General features: G+C 41.3%; 1 protein-coding gene across 5 annotated transcripts in view; it reads left to right on the forward strand.

Annotated features, from left to right (window-relative positions):
* Positions 1-22,553, forward strand: part of RIN2 (Ras and Rab interactor 2) — a 73,809-nt gene that overhangs the window by 3,058 nt on the left and 48,198 nt on the right. For 4 of the 5 annotated variants that reach the window (XM_083448620.1, XM_083448622.1, XM_083448621.1 and 1 more), the window contains exon 2: positions 15,095-15,181. In XM_083448620.1, coding sequence (XP_083304746.1) covers positions 15,125-15,181 — 57 coding nt within the window. In that variant the 5' untranslated portion in view covers positions 15,095-15,124. Of the gene's footprint in view, positions 1-6,566; positions 6,655-15,094; positions 15,182-22,553 lie in introns of those variants that run through there. The other variant, XM_083448618.1, reaches the window with a different exon arrangement.

Consider the following 22,553-nt stretch of genomic DNA (forward strand, 5'->3'; position numbering starts at 1 on the left):
GGGACCAGGAGCCAGCTCTGACAGTATGCATTAGAATCAATGTTAAATATTTGAACTAGCTGTAATAATAAATGCAAATTTCACATTTGTTTGTAATTGTGATTTAAGGATGTATTGAAGGTGGAAAAAAGCAGGGGGGAGTTTTGTGGTAGTCCTTTTTGGAAAAATCAGCATAGAAAGAGCTAAAGAAGCCTAAAAATGAATTTTTGTTCTGTCAACATAAAAATGCTTGTTTGCTGATTAGACTTTGGACCAAACATTTTCTGCAGGATTTTTGATCAAGGCCTTGGAAGTCAGGCGTTTTGGAAGTCAAACGGACTTCCGGAATGGATTCCGTTTGACTTCCAAGGTATATCTGTATGAGTAATAACTTTATTAGTGTTTATCTAACATGGGGGCAAAATGCAATAAAACAATTATTGAAAGTACTCAGATTATATGGTACAGAATGTGCATAGCATAGCAAAGTTTCTGTTTTGTTTCTGTCTTACCAATGGGTTTTATTATTTATTACCGTATTTATTTGGAAGGCCCCATGTGTGGCTGCTACTCAAAATCCATCTCTATATGGGACATCTGTGTGATAAGCAGCAATGTTTAATGTTTCTCCAGTGGTCTTTTGAAGTGCCATGCAGGCCTTGGGAGAGTTGAAAGTGGCATGTGAACATTGCACATGGTAAGACCTTGGCATGTGGAAGAGACATGCAAGAGTTGTTTCCCCATCGGGAGGAGTGGAGAGAGAGGAAGACGAGAATCACATGCCACCACTATCCTATTGGCATACCTAGTGCAACCTTCCTGAACCTGGTACTCTCTAGGTGTTTCAGATGACAGATGTCAGCTATCTAGGCTGTACTAGGTGGGACTGGTGGACATTACATTTCAAAACATTTGAGGAAGGCTCATCTAGTGAAAAATTGAAACGATGCAGCTCTGCTAACTCCCAGTGCAGCATTTTAATAGGGTTTTCACCACAGAGTCCCATAAGAGAATTTTTCTGGGTGACAATGGCTCTCAGTGTTTACCAGAAAGCCAGGCTGTTTCACTCTTCTTTTTCTGTTGCTTTTCTTGTAAATCTATTCTTGACCTGTGTATTTCCACAATGTCAAATTGGTAAATGAAAATTTGAACTGCTCTAGTTTTTTAGAGCAGTCGCATTAACATGGTGATTGTTGTTGTTGTTATCCATCTGCCTTGAGAGACAATGGAGTGACCTCCCTGGGGCACAAGCCTGGGCAGTATGTAAATGGAAGTCCTGGGCTGCCCAGACAACAAGACATCCCCCTCGGCCGTGCTAGTGTGGTCCAAAGTGAGGCAGAGCAATATGTTTGGCTGCAGGAGTTGTTGGAAAGAGGCGCCATCCAACTGTTTTAAGGACTCCACTCTGGATTTGTGTAGAGTTTATTCCTTAGCCTTTTCTTTTCCTGAAGAAATCCCACAAGGCAGTGGCGGGTTAGGATCAGAGTTTTCCTACTCCTAGGTGGGCTATCTTCCCATGTTGACAAGCCCCACCTGCTCCTCATTTCCCTCTATAGCGTATGTAGAAGCCACCTTCTTAACCAATGAACCCACTATTGGTCTCGTCCACTCAATCCGCCGGAGCCTGTCATTGCATGCAGGGGAAGTCCCTAACTCACTGAGGGTTTGAGACCCATTGGTTACCTTCACCTGGTTTAGCTGGTCAGTCAAATCCATTTCCTGGAATGCTGATAGCTTCTAGGAGCCACAGGTGCAGCGTGAGAACTAAAGGTGGACAGACTGTACTACCGCTCCCCTAATACTCCATGGATTCTCTTCAAATGTATGAGGGTCAAACAGTTTAAAATACGGTTTTGAAACCTAAGAATAACTTGATTGTATTGACACAACCTTTCTGCAGTTTTCCATGGCATAGTGACACAATGTGAGAGGCTGCTATAACAAAATAATATGAAGTGGTGGCAGGCTTACTCTTTGTAGACAGGGAAATACTGAGAACTCATACAAAAGCATGAGACAGCCATAAGACATGTCCCCCCCCCCCCGAAAATGACTCAGTCATTTTCATGAGTCTGAGGCTCCTCTTACGAATATATTATCAAGCTTTCCAATCTTTTGGAACATTTCCCACAAGAATTTACCTGCAAAGGAATCTTTGTGCAGTTGCCATTGCAGGGGATTGTGGCATGCACATGATTCATAAGTATCAACGTACTCCATAGAACAGGCATGTGCAAGATCCGTTTTGGGGCCTAATCTGGCCTGCCAGTCGGTTTAATCCAGCCCCTGTGGTAATTTATTTCCTAGGGTAAAATCCTAAAAAAACCTCAACAACTTCAATCCTAAAGAGAGCTCAACAACTTTGGTTGGCCCTTTAGTCAGCCCTCACGGCCCTTCACTTCATCAAATCTGGCCCTCTTTGAAAAAAGTTTGGACACCACTGCCATAGAACATCTTCAGCATTTCTCTGCTGATGCACTTTGCAAGGGAGGTTGCAGGCAATCTGTCTTTCTGAGAAGCTTCTCCTTTACAGATCCATTATAGAGTTAGTTATTGAGGAACACTTGGAAAACTTTTCAAGAACTCAATACCCCCCCAAAGCAGAGTTAGAAAGGCGCTTATTTTAGAGTATTGACTGGTTCAAGTGGCATTTTTATATATGAGATTTAAAATAATTTGTTTTCTACCTTAGAAACGTATGGTTCTGCTAGTGAACTTATTGAATTACTGGTTGCATTCACTCAGTCAGAACTAAAAATCTGAAAACATTCAGTTAAACACCAACTCTGCAATTCTGTGATTCTGTGACTTTTAGAAGTAGGTTAAAAGTAGGAAAATCACACTTAGTCTGCTCACTGCTAGTCATTTCATGTCTCTTGCTACACTCCAGTTTTGTCTGATCTGTCCAGAAAGAGAGGCTGTTTTTTGAATGGGCAGAAAAATATTCCCAGTTCACAGAAGACAGCATAAACTTTATAGACAGCTGTAGGTTTTTGCTTTTCTTTTATAGCCCTGTTACTGACCCAAATTCCAAACAATGGTCCAAAAATTTTGGATGGGCTGGCTCTCTTCCAAGAACTTTGTGATCCTTTTAAGATTTGGAGAGCGCACAAGCACCACTGTTCTGTAACTGGTTAAGCTTTCAGCAAAGGACAAGTGTACCAGTTTGGACTTTGTCACAGATTATGTGAGAGAGAGAAAATATGCAGCAGGTCCACTGAGTAGCGGTTTATTCATAAGCTGCATCAAGTTTTGGAAAAGAGTAGAAAGCAATCCAGTCTTGAGCAAGTGTCTTTTCATTGCAGAAAATTACTAAACCCATCAGGAATTCTTATATAGTATGTGAAGTAAATTTGTTTGCTTTGCTCATAGAAATGAACACCACTGACTTCATGCAAAGTTGTGTGTGAGAGAGTGTCAGAAGTCTTGATGAGCTGAGCCATACACAACATGTTGTTAGTGATAACTGGAATTCAGACTCATTAAAGTCAGTTTCCAAGGTTCTTTCACACTAATATCATTTCCAAAGTTTAATTACCTTTAACATGATATGTTGTTGTTGTTGTTGTTTAGTCGTTCAGTCGTGTCCGACTCTTCGTGACCCCCTGGACCAGAGCACGCCAGGCACTCCTGTCTTCCACTGCCACCCGCAGTTTGGTCAGATTCATGTTTGTAGCTTTGAGAACACTGTCTAACCATCTCGTCCTCTGTCGTCCCCTTCTCCTTGTGCCCTCCATCTTTCCCAACATCAGGGTCTTTTCCAGTGAGTCTTCTCTTCTCATGAGGTGGCCAAAGTATTGGGGCCTCAGCTTCACGATCTGTCCTTCCAGTGAGCACTCAGGGCTGATTTCCTTAAGAATGGATGCGTTTGATCTTCTTGCAGTCCATGGGACTCTCAAGAGTCTCCTCCAGCACCATAATTCAAAAGCGTCAATTCTTCGGCGATCAGCCTTCTTTATGGTCCAGCTCTCACTTCCATACATCACTACTGGGAAAACCATAGCTTTTACTATACGGACCTTTGTTGGCAAGGTGATGTCTCTACTTTTTAAAATGCTATCTAGGTTTGCCATTGCTTTCCTCCCAAGAAGCAGGCGTCTCTTAATTTCGTGGCTGCTGTCACCATCTGCAGTGATCATGGAGCCCAAGAAAGTAAAATCTCTCACTTCCTCCATTTCCTCCCCTTCTATTTGCCAGGAGGTGATGGGACCAGTGGCCATGATCTTCGTTTTTTTGATGTTGAGCTTCAGACCATATTTTGCGCTCTCCTCTTTCACCCTCAATAAAAGGTTTTTTAATTCCTCCTCACTTTCTGCCATCAAGGTTGTGTCATCTGCATATCTGAGGTTGTTGATATTTCTTCCAGCAATCTTAATTCCGGCTAGGGATTCATCCAGCCGAGCCTTTCCCATGATGAATTCTGCATATAAGTTAAATAAGCAGGGAGACAAAATACAGCCTTGTCGTACTCCTTTCCGAATTTTGAACCAATCAGTTGTTCCATATCCAGTTCTAACTGTAGCTTCTTGTCCCACATAGAGATTTCTCAGGAGACAGATGAGGTGATCAGGCACACCCATTTCTTTAAGAACTTGCCATAGTTTGCTGTGATCGACACAGTCAAAGGCTTTTGCATAGTCAATGAAGCAGAAGTAGATGTCTTTCTGGAACTCTCTAGCTTTCTCCATAATCCAGCGCATGTTTGCAATTTGGTCTCTGGTTCCCCTGCCTCTTCTAAATCCAGCTTGCACTTCTGGGAGTTCTCGGTCCACATACTGCTTGAGCCTTCCTTGAAGAATTTTAAGCATAACCTTGCTAGCGTGTGAAATGAGTGCAATTGTGTGGTAGTTGGAGCATTCTTTAGCACTGCCCTTCTTTGGGATTGGGATGTAGACTGACCTTCTCCAATCTTCTGGCCACTGCTGAGTTTTCCAAACTTGCTGGCATATTGAGTGTAGCACCTTAACAGCATCATCTTTTAAAATTTTAAATAGTTCAGCTGGAATACCATCACTTCCACTGGCCTTGTTATTTGCAATGCTTTCTAAGGCCCATTTGACTTCACTCTCCAGGATGTCTGGCTCAAGGTCAGCAACCACACTACCTGGGGTGTACGAGACATTCATATCTTTCTGGTATAATTCCTCTGTGTATTCTTGCCACCTCTTCTTGATGTCTTCTGCTTCTGTTAGGTCCTTACCACTTTTGTCCTTTATTATGGTAATCTTTGAACGAAATCTTCCTTTCATATCTCCAATTTTCTTGAACAGATCTCTGGTTCTTCCCATTCTGTTGTTTTTCTCTATTTCTTTGCATTGCTCATTTAAGAAGGCCTTCTTGTCTCTCCTTGCTATTTTTTGGAATTCTGCATTCAATTTCCTGTATCTTTCTCTATCTCCCTCGCATTTTGCTTGCCTTCTCTCGTCTGCTATTTGTAAGGCCTCATTGGACAGCCACTTTGCTTTCTTGCATTTCCTTTTCATTGGGATGGTTTTCGTTGCTGCCTCCTGTATAATGTTACGAGCCTCCATCCATAGTTCTTCAGGCACTCTGTCCAGCAATTCTAAATCCTTAAACCTGTTCCTCACTTCCACTGTGTATTCATAAGGGATTTGGTTTAGATTGTATCTTACCGGCCCAGTGGTTTTTCCTACTTTCTTCAGTTTAAGCTTGAATTTTGCTATAAGAAGCTGATGATCTGAGCCACAGTCAGCTCCAGGTCTTGTTTTTGCTGACTGTATAGAGCTTCTCCATCTTTGGCTGCAGAGAATATAATCAATCTGATTTCGATGCTGCCCATCTGGTGATGTCCATGTGTAGAGTCGTCCCTTGTGTTGTTGGAAAAGAGTGTTTGTGATGAACTGAGTCATCACATTTAACATGATATAGAACATGTTAACTATATATGAAAATGAAAAATGAGTCATTGGTTGTAATTTTAACAGAATTACTCTGCAGTAATTAGAATCACTGGTAAGGATGTTGCAGTCATAGGAATCAACATTGGCTCACAAGTTTGCATTCCCCCCCCCTCCGCCCCACCAGTGATCATGATTGCTGACGCTGCCTTATTTGATATTTACAGACTGTTATTCAAAAAGCGTGCAGAGAGGCTTCAACAGTTTTACCCCAACGTAAATTGAGGGCTTACTGTATGTCAAATATATTTGCATGATGGAGTGGTCAGATCGTAAGGGCCCCCTTCCCCCCCCCCTGTCCTGCTTTGCTCCCAGTTAAGTGACATAGTCCAGCTTTTCCCATTGGCCATGTGCTGAAATGGCTGGTGTCTCTGAAGAAGAACCCTCACAGGGAAACACAAATATCCAATAATCGAGACTGCCATTGGGTCCTGTGGTGGAAGGAGAGTCTTTCATGTGGATTTTGGAGTGCCTGTATTCAGTGCAACATGTGAAACCACTTTTCTTTTACTCTTCCTAAACTGACACTGAATGGAAGTCAGCTATGTTTTACAGAGTAGACCCATTGAAGTTAATCAGCATGGCTAAGTTAGGTCTATTAATTTTATTAAGTTTTAGTAGGTCTACTCTCAGTTAAATGAATGCCACTCAATGAATTTTTTAGGTTGCTCTGCAGAACTTTTCAAAGCCAGAAGTGTTTCTGCAGCATCCAAAGCCCAGTGCGCCATGTGCATTCCTCTTCTTCCAGTTGTGGATGGTAAGCTGTGGTTTCTTACATTGTGCTTCTGTGGTGTGGTTTCAAAGTGCAGTATGATAGGAGAGGGCCCCACCTCCCTCAAGTTCTGAGGCATGTGCAGAGGGCTTGGGAAGGGGGATGAGTGATTATTATGCTAAGCCATAATTTGTGAATCTCTGGTTAAATACCAATCCTGTGTGAAATACAGTACTTTCAAAGCAGTGAAATCTCAAATACCAGTAGTACTAATGTTCCCTCTTCCTCATCTTTTACTTTAGACGCAGATTCCTAGAGAGTGAAAGTTGATCCTCTGGTATTTCTGTTGATAACGTTTTATCTTTCATGACTTCTGCTATCCCCAGGTTCAGCACCTTTGCACTCTGCCTTGAAGTTTTCTCATCTACTTTTTCCTGGTTTCCTGGTTTCCTCCTGCTTAGGTCTACTCTGTTAATGAATAACACTTGCCATGTTAGATAAGGGGCAAAGTTTCAGAGAGCCAAATAATTGCACTAGGGCAGATCTCAAAATGCAGTCCAAGCCTTGTTAGGGCTGCTTTTGAGAGTAATGTACAATCTTAAAATGACTGTAGTTGAATGTGCATCTTGGTAGTGATATATATATACATACATATATACATATATACATATATATATATATATATATATATATATAAGCAATTGTTAAATTACATTTTTAGAAATATTTAGAACTGGAAGAAGAGGTTAGGAATCTGTAAGCAATAAAACTGGAGTAAAGTTTAAAGTCACACTGGTTTGCAGACTACACTACTGTATTAGCAATCTGAATAGTTTGTAAGATCCTGTCCTGAGTTGGAGGTGGTTAGGCTTGTCTATAAAAGGTGCTCACAGGTGGCTTTCTCCATGGTGATCTCAAGATTGAGGGCCCCTCACTTATTTTTGTTTGTACAATGAGTAGACTTTCAGTTTCTTTGTTCACATTGCTGAACTATTTAAAGGGCAGATCCTGTAACTATTTGTATACACAGCTCACTGAAGTCAAACTGAATAAAAGCAATATCTGGAAATCCACATAGAATTTCTAACTGCGATGATCAGACAACCGATGTTTTATGAGCTTGTTTTCATCTTGGTTGCTCTTTGTTGTTGGACACTGGCATGGGGAAGGGGCTGGAACTCTCCATACTTCCACCCCATTAAATTTGAGCCAATTTGCCATTTTTGTTGTTGTTTAGTCGCTTATTCGTGTCCGACTCTTTGTGACCCCATGGACCAGAGCACGCCAGGCAATTAAAAATTTGCCTTTTTAATTGACTTTAATCAGGGCCTGAAATAGGCAAAAAAGGAAGTAGGGTGGTCCCAAAACTGGAGAAAAGTGAAAGTGGGATGGTTAGGCCAGAGTCGGTTTTGGCTTCCTCTATGTTGAATTGCTTAGACAAATCTTATTTGGAGGTTATATTATATCTAGTCTTGATGAGCATTTGTCCTGATTTATTCATGGGGTGGTTAATATGACAATGAATATTTGCCTTGCATTTATCCTAATTTGCTTATGGGGTGTTTATACATCTTCCTGCTAATCATTTATTCATCCTACTTTTCAAAGCATTTCCCTGTTACTTTCCAAGCCACAAAAGTCCATTTTTTATAAAGTGGCTTTGTTGTGCTAGGATGATAAGAGCACTTTAATTCCTCCTGCAAAATAGTGACAGCGTGGAGGCACCCTTTGACTACTTGAAAAGAAGCAGTAAAAGATATCTGCAAGTGGAAAAACATCCCACCCCACTTCAAGCACTCACTTTAATTCATTTCTATTACTGCGTTTTTACTTTATATCTGTTTTGATAAAAAAATTAACTTTTATGCTTTGTTATAATCTATAGATTTAAACAAATACTATCTTCCTACCTGTCAGGTTAGAAACGCTTGCCTTTTATAATCCACATACAGCTTTATTGAGGTCCGTAGACCCAAAATGCACAGTAAAGGTAAAGGACTCCTGACAGTTAAGTCCAGTCATGAATGACTCTGGAGTTGCGGCCGTCATCTCGCTTTACTGGCCAAAGGAGCCAACATTTGTCTGCAGACAGTTTTTCCAGGTCATGTGGCCAGCATGACTAAGCCGTTTCTGGCGAAATCAGAGCAGCACACGGAAATGCCGTTTACCCTCCTGCTGGAGCAGTACCTATTTATCTACTTGTACTGGTGTGCTTTTGAACTGCTAGGTTAGCAGGAGCAGGGACCGAGCAATGAGAGCTCACCCTGTCATGGGGATTCGAATTGCCGACCTTCCGATTGGCAAGCCCAAGGCTCAGTGGTTTACAGCACAGTACAACAATAGTAAATATCATCAGTTATTAAGGTGTAAGATCAGCCTTACTAGCCAACAGAGGAGCTTTAGCCTGTAAATATTGATTTCTGATTCTCACTGCCTCCGAGAGGAATTTTGCTGCAGCCAATGTAATAGTATTAAACTTATCCTCAAGGAGAACCGTGACATAAAATAAGTCATCAGTTTTAGGTTGTTTCATTAGTATTGGATTGATTAGATGCTTTCTAACCTGTTTATACAGATTACAATGCAATAAAACATCTTGGGCGAATGGGCACAGCCTGTCTTGGTATGTGACACCAGCGAATCTTCTCAGCACTTCAGAATGGAAAACATTTAATCTGGCTTTAGGAAACAGACAACAGTAGTTAGATACGGTCAAATTCTTAAGGTAGGGAGATAACAAAAAACCTTGTAGCTATTAGATTCCTGACACAGATGGGCCACATTTCACATGTGAGCGGTATCGTAAATCACTACAGGCAATACCCCATAACCTCTGTTTCACAGTTTTGAGGGCAGAATCATACCCCAGGTGGGTAAGAAAAGATGGTGAAAGGCCTGTCGAAGAGGCCTTAAGTACCATGCTTTTTGACCAGGAGCTGATGTACTCCATTTATCAAATGAAGGAGTAAACATACAGATAAACCCATGAAAACATCAAATTTGTGCTCTGTTTCTCTGTGTTGCACTTTGCCTGTAGCGAGTCTGTACGTCCTGTTCTCTTTCACCCTGTAAGAATGAACAGAATCTCTTTCTGACGGTTTACGGAAGTTGGGACTCCCCCCTCCCTCCTCCTCCTCCTCCAAATCCCGTACTTTGTTTGCAGTTACAGCTGGACTAACAATGCAACATTTGAATTAAGAGATCTGTCAAGTACTGGCACCATAGACAGTTCCTGTATTTTGGCTCCTGAATGTCAATGTAATCCTGTGTGTCACTGTATCAGTGGACTCCAAGGACTAGGCTCTCAGCCGACTGTGGAAAAGGAAATAATGTCAAAAGAAGGGAAGTTTGCCAAGGCCTAGATAAAGATGTGCTATTTTTAACAACCCTCAAATTTGTGGGCTAGATATAAAATATTAAAATTTAAATAGACCAGTACATTTATATTGGAAGAAAGTTTTTTGCTCTACCAGGAAAGTGTTCAGAACCATAAATCAGCATGGGAAATACTGGCACATGTAGAAGCAGCAACCTAACTATTAAGATTAGGAAAAAGGCACTCTTGCTATAAACGCCAACCTGCCTTTTAAGAAGCAGTTCTGGATCTTGGAGGTACTCTTAAGCTCCGAACGGTACTACAGCCACTCCTTAACAGCATTACCATCCTGTTTAATTTCAGTTTTATCCATTTTAAAATATGACTCCCACTGCTGCATTTTGAAGCACATATCCCAACCATCTAGATTCCACAAGTTTTATGTATGTATGTATGTATGTATGTATAGAACAGCTCTTAAGATTTTTAAAATAAATGGCAGGGGAGTGTCATAAAATAATAGTAATTTGTATATTGCAAATTCAGTAAAAATATATTAGGGTGTAATTGTGGAAGCTGCATCATGGGAATATTATTTCGAAAGTAAACAAGTAATCAATTTGTGGGGTATAAATAGTAAAACTATCATTATGGAATGGGACATCCCTATTTTCATCTGAGAAATGTTGGAGAGGGTATGGATTTGTTTGTGTTTATTGTTTGTGTTTTGTGTATTTTGTGTTTAAAATGAATATAACTGTTAAAAAAAAATCTCACTAGAATTGCCAAACTGTGTTACCTATAACTATGAAAGTTACATCCAGGTGTGGCTCACGTAGAGCTTGTAGTGATCATTGCCAGACATTGGCATACAGACGAAGAAATAGAGCAACTCAGTGGTTATAAATGTAAAGAGTTTTGTTGAGGTAAATTTAGGTAAATGCACAAATACACAATGTGCAACACTTTGCTTGACAACAGCAGTATATGTTGAAAAGGGTTTTAGTAGACAACCAATGCAGCCCATTTCAGCAGTGTAATGTGGCAGCTAAACAAACTTCTCAGTTGTGTCAACAGAAGTATCCAGATCATGAGAAGTAATGATAATCATAATAATATAATTGATTTATTAATCACCTTCAAAACAACAGTCTCAAGTCAATGCATTCTGAAGATAGTTAAATGCACAAAACAGCAATTGCTGTTATAGTTTTGTTTTGCTTTTGTTTTTATTACATTAATTTTACATTAATAATATTTTCTGCTGTCACAAGGCCCCTGGTGACTAAATCGATTTTCTCAAGAATGTTTACTCTCCTCCGTTGGGAGGCCTCTATAAGAGGGAAAGATTGAGAAGACACGTTTATGATTGTTGAAGGTTAAGTTCCATTGAGTCTGTGCTGTTTTGTCGTGAGCCTTTTTAGTTAGGTTAGAATGAACAAGATTTCCTTGAGACGTCTTGATAAGGGTTGGTTGCTTGGGAACCGAGATTTCCTTTCGTTTTCCCGCAACCCCGCTGGAGGGCGACGTATGTTCTGCTGTGGCTTGGGGCTTGTCCTCGGGATGCTTTATTGAAGAACCTGAGTTTGTGGTTTTCTTTTGTGGTGTAGAAACCGAGTTCTTTATCGTGGGATTCTCTTGGAAATTCATTTTTTTAGTCCGACAGAGCGGCTTTCCCTTTCGGCTTCCCAGTTTGATATTTTTAGGCTTTTTCTTTTTTTGCATTGAGTTTTTTCTCAGTGCAAAATGAGGGGACCCTCCCTCCTCCTGGGCTGGTTGGATTCTGTTTGGGTTTTTTGTAATCAAGGCCCAGTTGGGTTTCATTTCCATTGGTCATATTGTTAGTTGTTATGTGAAGGAAGGAGGCTTCTTGTCTCTTAATTAATTCAGTTAGGGTGGTAAGCAGGCACAAACTTTCCGAAAGGAAATTTTTAATTGGCTCCAGTTCTTTACTTAACTGTATAGAATAGTTTTTGAGCAGCTCATCCCTGACAGGTAAAAAATGTCGTTGTCCGGGTTCTGTAACCTTGGACTGTTTAGTTGTTTGTCTGTCTCAGCCAACAACTGAGGGGGAGCACCTTAATTTCTCTCCTGATAGTGAGGGTTTATCCTGGTTTCTGTGTTTTTCAGGAATAGTTCCTGTTCCAGATATATTTCAGGACCCTCTTTGGCTTTTGTGGCTTGTTTTAATTCAGTTGCTAGATCTATCCCTTCCCTTCTGTTGTTAGTTTTTGCCTCCCTCCCAGTCCAGGTGTGGTCAATAGACCACTCATGAGAATGGAGGTTTCCTGGATTGTTTGCTTCGTTTTCCTTAGGCTGAAAGTAGGATGAAATTTTGACCTGCTTTTTCTTTGGGGGAGTTATAGTGGATTGTGTGGGGGAAATTCCCAGTTCTTTGTAGCACTGTCTTGTGAGTACCATGCTCGGACTCAGAAATAATTGAAGCTGCTTTTTCTGGCCCACGATTTTGAGGGCTTTGCTTGGGAGGAGTTCTTGTTGTTTTAAATAGCTTCAAAAGGAGGGGGAGATTAGATTATCAGCCCAGCAGCTCCCGAAGTCCTTTTCTAACAGGAGCTGGCGCTTATTTTCAAGGGTTGAGCCTTTTTTATTGGAGTAATTTGATAAATAGAGCTCCTACTCACTCAGCAGAGATTCAGTGGAGACTTGACCCGGTGCCATCTTCTGGCAAAGACCCATTTATCCCTCTCCCTCTGTGAAAGCCTGTTGGAACAAAATTGTTAATTGTTTCCAAAAAGTGCAGATAGTGGCCACCTGCCATGCTTTGACAGGAATGCTGTTCCACAACCCATTGCATGTCCCACCAACCCCAGCCACCATGACCAATGATCAGGGATGATGGGGTAGATTCTTAAATATATCTCGAAGACTGCTGCAGTAGATAGGACCCAAGTCCAAATTATGAGAAAGGGGATTTTGACTGAACATTAGGAAGAACACCACACATAGGAATATTGGAAGATGCCTTAAACCAAGTGAGACCATTGGCCCATCAAGCCCAGGATTGTCTACACCATGTGTAGGCAAACTAAGGCCCAGGGGCAACATCTGGCCAATCGCCTTCTAAATCTGGCCTGCGGACAGTCCGGGAATCAGCGTGTTTTTACATGAGTAGAATGTGTACATTTATTTAAAATGCATCTGGGTTATTTGTGGGGCATAGGAATTCATTCATTATTTGTTTTCAAAATATAGTCCGGCCCCCCACAAGGTCTGAGGGACAGTGGACCGGCCCCCTGCTGAAATAGTTTGCTGACCCCTGGTCTACACTGACCGGCAGCAGCTCTCCAGTATTCAGGCAGGAGCCTCTGCTGGCCCTGCCTGGACATGCCGGTATGCTTTCAAACTGCTGTGTTAGCAGGAGCTGGGACTAAACAACGGGAGCTCACCCTGTCATGCGGATTCGAACCACCGACCATCTGCTTGCAAGGCCACCTATCAGGAATGTTGTAATGGTAGGGTTTTTCATGCATTGATGGGTTGGATTAAATGATATTTTGAGATCTATTATTCTTATTCCAGATCTATTATTCTTATTCATCATGGCATGACCATCCACATGTAGCTTTTTAAACTGGCAGAAAAAGTGAGGGTTGAGTCTGTCACTATAGTCTGTGTCTTGGCTCTGTGACTTCGATATGTGGATGATGGCTGTGACTGACGCAATAATTGAAGCGGAAACACCCCGTACATGTTCTGAAGCCCCAAGCGTTAGTGGCTAAGTACTGAGTCTTGGCCCAGAAAATGAGATAATATGTGTGTTCTGTTGTTGTACCTTGTTGGAACAAATGTTCCTTTGGCCCTTTCATGCAGCACATAATTAAACTATGGGACTCTCCCACAGGAGGCGGTGATGGCCACCAACGTAGGTGGCTTCAAAAGAGAGTTAGACAAATTCTTGGAGGAAATTCATGGAGCCATGGTGGCTATGCTCTGTCTCCACAGTTGGGGCAGTAAGGCTTCTGAAAGCCAAGTGCTGGGAGTCACAGGAGGGAAAAGGGCTCTTGTGCTTGAACCCGGATTGCAGGTTTCCCACAATCATCTGGTTGGCCATTGTGAGATTAGGGTGCTGGAATAGATGGGCTATTGGCCCAATCTATTATTTATCATCATTATTATTATTTATTAAATATATATATATTGCCCTTCATCTGAAGATCACAGGGCGTTTTACAACATAATCCCCACTCAGCCATGAAGCTCCCTGGGCGACCTTGGCCCAGTCACCATCTCTTAGCCTAACCTAATTCACAGGGTTGTTGTGAGTACAAAATGGGGAGGAGGAGAACCATGTGCACCACTTTGAGATCCAGGGAAGATAAAGGTGGTATATAAATGTAACTCCTCAAATAACTTTGTGTCCCCATCATGCAGCAGTCTCTCTTAATGTTAGATCTGTAATCTTATAATCTTATACGGTAAAGGTAAAGGACCCCTGGACGGTTAAGTCCAGTCAAATTGGACTATGGGGTATGACGCTAATCTCGCTTCAGGCTGAGGGAGCTGACGTTTGTCATGTGGCCAGCATAGCTAAACCGCTTCTGGCACAACGGAACACTGTGACAGAAGCCAGAGCACAGAGCACAGAGAAATGCTGTTTAGCTTCCTGCTGCAGCAGTACCTATTTATCTACTCGTGCTGGTATGCTTTCAAACTGCTAGGTTGGCAGGAGCTGGGACAAAACAACGGGAGCTCACCCTATCATGCGGATTTGAACCACTGACCTTCTGATTGGCAAGTCCAAGAGGCTTGGTGGTTTAGACCACAGCACCACCTGTGGCCCCTAATCTTCTATGGAGGATTAGGGGGGGGGCTACTATTTGCTCAATGTGCACTTTTGACTGAGGTCAAGCAAACAAAGCCATTTATGCCATTGCAGTTAAAATAATAATCATAATAAGTTGGTTAAAATCACCATAAGCAACTTGTGGGATGTATGAAGAGGGGGAAATGCCAGCAGCACTGTCTTTAAAGTGCAGTCTACAGGAAATAATAGACCAAAAGGATAATATTAAAGGCTCTGGTAGGAAATAAATGGCACTGTGTTGTTGACGGGAAAAGATCTTGGCAAAACTGTTGTGACTGTTCCTGTGGCTTAGAAAGGAATTTCCTACTGACTGGACTAACCATTAAATATGTCTCTGTTTCTAGGAGGAGTTCGGTGAAGCTTTCCCAGAGAAAATGTCAACTTTGGCCATGGAAGCGCAGGGTCTTGACGAGAGAGGAAGTTTTTTTAAGGTAACTGAAAAGTTGTTACTTTGTTTTGAGTAGGGAGACATTTTTTTCTTTGACATGTAAGGTACTTATCTGTTAACTGCTAATTGCTTTCCAAACTCAGTATTTAGACAAAGCTACAGTAAGAAAACCTGGCTTTTGAACCATTTAAATTTGTATTTCTGCAGTTCTAGACTTTTGTAATCTTAACAGAATAGAATAAACAATGCTATGTGCTGTATTTGAATCTGACGCTGTGGCCATTTGATAAGAGATCCAGCTATGTGCTCATTTGTAAACATGCTGCTATTTTCAATTTAGCTAGAATCTAGATATTCCAGTGTCTGTTAAACAATTCTGTGATTTTTATATAGGCAAATGCACACTGGTCTCAGCAACTATTAGTTTAGAATGCAGGCATGTACACATGAAAGCTGAAGTTTAAAGCTCAAGGATGATTAATAGATTGCTGGAAAGCTTTCAGTTTCTGCTGAAAACTTCCTTGATTTCGGGCATTTGTCATTTTACTTTGAGACTGTATATGAACAGCCAGCAGTGGCATGATTTATCCTGAGGAAGATGACTTCAGCAGTTTACCACTTAAAATAATGAAACTGAAAACTTTTGCTTATGGTCCGGTCCTTCAAATGCACTTCAGCTATGGAATCGTTCTGTAGAAATTGAAGCCAGTTTCTGTGCTTGGCAAGTGGCGCTGAGCTGTCCAGACATTCAGGGGTGGGAGTGGGTGGAAGCAGACTGTAAAACAATGATGTTTCCAGGCTATATCTGGGCCTGCTTCCTGTCATTGTCCCACTCTCAACAGGGGCATAAAATGGGCAAGCTGTACTGTAGGGGTGCTCTGTTTCAGTAGAGATGTCATGGAGCAGAATATCAGGCCCATTAAAAATTTTAAGAGTATGTGGTAGCAGCCCCACCCCCACCCCACCCACCCAAGGGGAAAAAGTTATGTATATTGCAACAAATGCTCATTTGCAACAAATGCATTTAGTTGTAATGTTCATGAAATGAAGTACTAACAAGAATTCTTTCAAAGCGTCATTTCTGTCATGCAACAGCATGCTATCACTCTGCTTTGGAACACATTTTTTAAAGAAAAGCCTGACTAGCTTTTCAGATACCGTTTAACTGAATAACTTTCTAAAGAAATGCCTGCAGCAAATGATATTATAGTTAGCAGTCTTTTTTATTCTGTTATATTTTACTCCAAGAAGACCCATTTATCCTAAATAGAACCCAGTAAGGAAGACATGTCTGTACAATATAAATAATGTGATCCCATTGAAATCCCAAAATGAAATTTTGCAGGTAGCTCTTAGAAATATTAAATAACCACTACCATTTTTTTGAAAATTTTAATCATATTAATTCTTCTAATCACTTTTTTAAAAAATTCAGTTTTGTAACTTAAAATTTAAAGTAAGTCCATAAGACATACCATATTAAAACCCATGAAGTTCTGAAGAGATTGGTGTTTTTAGTTTTGATGTATCTCAATCCTGGGCTGAGCTTTTAAGGTTTTTGTATAGTCTGGTAAGGCCAAATTTGTAATATTTTAAACAAAATTCAAACCTTCATAACTCACAAATGGGGATGAGATAAAAAATTAAAAATTTAGATTTAAACTTACCATAGTTTTGCTCATTTAACAAGCATTCAAAATATTAAGAAAATTGAATGACACAACGTAAAAAATTTGGATCACTTGATATGGAATGATTTTGCTGATCTCATTCTGTAACATCAGCCTAATTTTTGAACTTTGTTTGTTCTCACCCCCTTCTTTGTGTAACACCTTGCCCCATGCTTCTGTGACTTTTGGGTTGGTCCCAATAAAGGTATCACCCAGTTGTGGAGTCTGGCACTCTTTTTGCTGTCATTGCCTTATCAATTTACTCTGTTTCCCACAGAGGATTTGAAGCTTGAATCAGTTCTGGTGTTTTCAGCTTGGCTGCTCACCGTGAAAAGAAAAAGGGGGAAGCCATTATTATTTGGATAAATGGAAATACAGTCATACCTCGGGTTGAATGCACTTCAGGTTGAGCGCATTCAAGTTGCCCTCCGCGGCAACCCAGAAGTAATGGAGTGCATTACTTCTGGGTTTCGCCGCATGTGCAGACGCTCAAAATGACGTCACGCGCATGGGCAGAAGTGGCGAAAAGCAACACGTGCGTGCGCAGACGTGCCAACGCTAGTTACGTTTGCTTCTAGATGCGAACAGGGCCCCGGAACAAATCCCGTTCGCATCCAGAGGTACCACTGTACAGTATGCTTTGTAACCTCGTAGGAGAACAATATGTGGTTCCACTCTTAATGACTGTATTTGCAGTGGAATGTTTTGTATGAGCTACCACAGAGCAAACCTTTTCAGCAAACTTTTTGTCAGCAAACTTTTTCAGCAGGGGGCCGGTCCAATGTCCCTCAGACCTTGTGAGGGGCTGGACTATATTTTTGGGGGGGCAGGGGGGAATGAATGAATTCCTATGCCCCACAAATAACCCAGAGATGCATTTTAAATAAAAGCACACATTCTACTCATGTAAAAACACACTGATTCCTGGACTGTCCACAGGGCGGATTGAGAAGGAGATAGGGCCAGATCTGGCCCCTGGGCCTTAGTTTGCCTACCCATGGCTAGGACTTGCTGATCGGAAGGTCGGCGGTTCAAATCCCTGTGACGGGGTGAGCTCCCATTTCTCAGTCCCAGCTGCTGCCAACCTAGCAGTTCGAAAGCATGAAGTGCAAGTAGATAAATAGGTTCTGCTGCAGTGGGAAGGTAAACGGCGTTTCCGTGTGCTGCTCTGGTTTCGCCAGAAGTGGCTTAGTCATGTTGGCCACATGACCCGGAAAAAGTGTCTGTGGACAAACGCCTGCTCCCTCGGCCTTTAAAGCGAGATGAGCACCGCAACCCCAGAGTTGTTTGCAACTGAACTTAACTGTTAGGGGGTCCTTTACCTTTTTATTGAAAAGAGGTGTGTCAGATGCCTGCATAATGGACTTCTGGTTGGTGGTGAATGCACAAGCAGAGGAGATATAAGTAAAATACTAGAGTTATGTTTTATATAGCGTTCATTTCTGCACTGCTCAGAATGAAATACTGCTTGTATCATCCATGCTTAGAGCTTGTGGTGTGGATCCCTCTGGTGGACAGAACTGTGAAAGATACGCTCTTTAAAGAGCCCACGATTCCATCACACCCAAACAAAAGCCAGATTGTATGTGGCTGGCTGCTCAATTCTCAGTTGCTCCCATTGAAAGATACAGGCTTTGCCTCACACTCGGCAACCTGCAATGTGGAGTATAGTGGCAGCAACACTGTCCATCACCCCCAGACACTTGCAGGGGGCAAGTTATTCTATTCCAGCAGTATAAGTACACCCTGAGTACTTTTAGCTGAGTGATTACCATTCACTGCTGTGGTAAAAATAAAATAAATTACTGCACTGGGGGCAACTTCACAGTGGGAGTAAATTATCTTTGTATGGTGGGCTGCCTGGCTCCATTTACTGTGAATCTATGGGAACCGCTGTGCACCCCAGGGGTTTCTGTAACATAATATCTTTCACTTCCCACATGAACCTGTGTTCTGACTATGATAACAACAGACATTTTGAGGCCTGTATAGCTAAAGTGTTGCCTTTATCAATTGGTGATGCTAAATTGCAGCACAGTGTGCTTTTGTGTCCAGCAGGGGTCACATGAGCACTAGAAGCTCCAGCAAAACAACACTAGCCCAGGCCACAACTTCGCAGATGTGGTGAACAGGCATTGTCTTCAGGGTTGTGTAAGTTGTTCCTTGCTAGGTTAGACTGAAATCCACTTTCTAAGAGTCTCAGAAGACATTAGAAATTGACCCGGGGTTTGTGTCCTACCTTCCATAACACCCCAACCATCCTCATTCCTTCTATAATGGTTTGAAGTTTTAGACAGAAATCCCTCAGAAGTGAAATTGTGCCCTTGATCCCAGAAAGTGAGCACCATCCCATATTCACCAAATGTGCCATTGTGAACAAACCTGTTCAGCTTTCAAAGGAACCAGAGTTGCAGAAGTGGTGTAATAGATCAGAAGGATTGTTGTATTGTGAAAGTACTAATGGAGAGGATATTAAGGGTTTTCTCAACAAAATAACATATAATCCAGGCTTTATTACTGATACAATGTTAGTGTTCTGTGTAAATTACTACTATATTATTACTACTATATTTTGTCAAAATCTGCTGCTTCTGCTTCAGAATATCATTTAATTCCTGCATGTGCTTAAGACGTATCAACAGTTAAATGAATTGCCAGGATTTTTAGTGAAAGAGAATTATGTTTTTGTTTAATACATGGATCTCTTGTATTTTAACCAATGTAGCGCTGAGAATACAGTCATTGGAACATCATAGTGAGGAATTACGGTATTTTTTTCTAGGGGTGGACCAGCAGATTTCAAGTCTGTTAAATGTTGCAAATTACTTTGTATTTTTTATATAAAAAACCAGAGGATGCCACCCCTGCTGGTGTTACTTGCCAACCATTCACAGCTTGTCTATATATTTCCATCTTTGTTTTATTCAACCTTCTGCTATTGTTTGAAACCACAATTTTAAAACCTGCCTTCTCTTTTGTTCTCCTGCCCTGACCATGCAGACTCAGGATGGTCTCATGCAGCACTGCAAATTCTCCAATGAGGGCTACGTGATGACAGCCTGACATTTTTGTGTATATAGGGAGAAATACTAGAATAGACCTTTGTTTACAGTAGAGGTAGGGAACCTGTGGCCTTCTAGGTGTTGGTGGACTATAGTATTTGACCCTGCTAAGAGAAAGAGTGGAAGATAGGAATGCCTGGCATGCTCTGGTCCATGGGGTCACGAAGAGTCGGACACAACTAAACAACAACAAAGAGAAAGACAAACATGGATAGAAAAGTACCCTTTGGTTACCATCAACCAAGACCTCAAACTTTTAAAATAAAGGCTAATTCATTCCTTACTCGTTCTTAGGGCCTTGCTGCGTTGACAGGGGAGCAGGCCTGTGCTTTTAGCCTTGTCCCTGATATTGTTGTGCCTTTCTGCAACAGCTGTGTGTTGGGCACGGTTGTCCGCAGTGAAATTCCAATGTGCGCACGCCTGCTTGTGTTGTTGAGGCTCCTGCAGCTGGAACACCTGCACAATTCTGCAGTTGTGTCCTGATAGTTCATAGCTCCCACTTACACAGCAGCTCATGCATTGCAATTTCACTTCACACAGTTGCACACAGCATGTGGTTGTTACAGAAAAGGAGCACCAGTGTTGGTGGCACAGCTTAAAAGCTCTCCATCAACACAGTGAGGCCTACACGAAAGCAATTTATAAATGAGGCTTAGCTGGTCGTCCCCCCTTTGATTTTTTTTAAAATAATATTTATTAAATGTTTAATAGTTACAAAAAGAAAAAGGATGAAAAGAAAAGAAAAAAACAATAAAAAATTAACAAACAATACATCAAAAATAGAAAGAAAAAACAATACAGCAAAACAACAAGAAAAAAAAACTAAGACATTTAAAAACACATCCAAATTTCATTTCTTTATCTTTCATATGCTTGTTTCCTCGACTTCCTCACGCCTCCCTTTTTTGTACTCTAGTTCAAATTAGCTGGTTCAGCAAATCCTTTCCCTCTTTCTCAATTTTTGTTCTATAATTTATCTTAACACAGTTTAACTTTAAATTTTCCATTTTAGCCCATTAGCAATTAATTTTTATATAATTCTTAATAACACTTCTGCTAAAACCATATAACTTCATTCCAGTATTTCTCTAACATTCATTAATTTTGCAATATTTCTGTAAATATACTTTAAATTTTTTCCAATCTTCTTCCATCGACTCTTCTCCCTGGTCTCGGATTCTGCCAGTCATTTCCGCCATTTCCATGTAGTCCATCAGCTTCATCTGCCATTCTTCCCGGGTGGGTAGATCTTGTGTCTTCCAATGCTTTGCGATGAGTATTCTTGCTGCTGTTGTGGCGTACATAAACCCCCTTTGATTTTTGGTAATAGTTTTCCAAAAATGTTAACAATAAAACCTAGCCAGAAGTAAAAGAGCTACAGGCAGGCTTCATGGAATCGAACTTGAAAGACGATAAATTACAGATATCAGTGTAACAATTACTTGATATTTATAGGGTGGAGCAGCACTTCAGATACTTTCCATCTGTTCTTTCTGTACTTTCCATATATTTTCTAAAAACAGATAACAAGTGGCAAAGGAAGGGTCTGGCCTGGTTTGGTTCTTAGAAACTCTGTTCTATTTATTGATGCAACTCATTTCGCTAGATGTTCCTAGCAGGGACTGAACGGTGGAATCAGTTTGGCCTTTCCATTGTGAGGCAACCTCTGTTCTGGCAGGAAATCAGATACTGTTTTTTCCGGCAAAACAAATAACTTTGCTTCAGTAGTATTTCACATTAATTTGGTAGAATGTTGAAAGAGCTGTCTTTTCCCTTCATATGGAGGGTGTAGCAAACTCCCTTCCCATCTCACATAAGTGAATAATTAAGGGAGCCATCCTATACTCAGGAAGTTGGCACAAAGCAAGTGGCTTTAAGTGAAGCCACTGCAAAGTTACACAAGATCCAAACTCTATTCAGCAGTTGGGCTACTGGTAGCTAAGCCAGACAAAGCCTGGCAGAGGGAAAACAAGCCTTTAAAATAGTGTTTGATTTACATCACCCTTTTTTGCTAGCTTAACTTCATATGCTCAAGCTGAGCAGGCTAGGATCCAGCCTAAGCACGCCTACCCCCCCCCCCTCCTGCTGGTCCTCCCCCAGAATGCCCCCCTTTAAGGACTTAAACCAGCTTGGGCTCAGCTCAGCCAACTGGAGATGCATTGGTGTACCTCAAGCCGAGCTGAGGATTGCTACTTACACTGGCGTAAGCTGGCTGTGCTGGAAGCCTCCCAACTCAGCCGGAGATTCTCTGGATCCTGCCTTCTCATCCCAGCAGATCTTGCTGTAGGATTGCTCCCTATGTGCCCAGCTTAACATTTCTTATAAGGATGATTGAGGAAATGCTTTTTCGTAGCTTTTATGATATTTTGTTGGGGTTTTGTGTAAGTCTCTTAATGGATTATTTTTTGCTGGAGAGGCCTCATATAAATCTTTTAAATAAATGTTATCACCTGTTGTTAATGTATTTAGTTTTGTATTCCTGGGTTGTAATCTGAACCATTCTATAAGCCTCCACGAGTTAAATGATGTTTCCCCCTTATCCTGCTCTCTTTTCCTTCAGGAAAGGGAAGTCAAAATGGAAAGGAGCAAAACGGGTTGTAATCTTGAGTGACCCATTTTGCCTACTATTTTATTGCCACACCTCTTCCACTTGTTTGACGTCATACTGTTTTTGCCCTTTCTC

Source organism: Podarcis tiliguerta, assembly GCF_965153285.1.
Source record: "Podarcis tiliguerta genome assembly, chromosome: 7".
NCBI classification, from domain to species: Eukaryota; Metazoa; Chordata; class Lepidosauria; order Squamata; family Lacertidae; genus Podarcis; species Podarcis tiliguerta.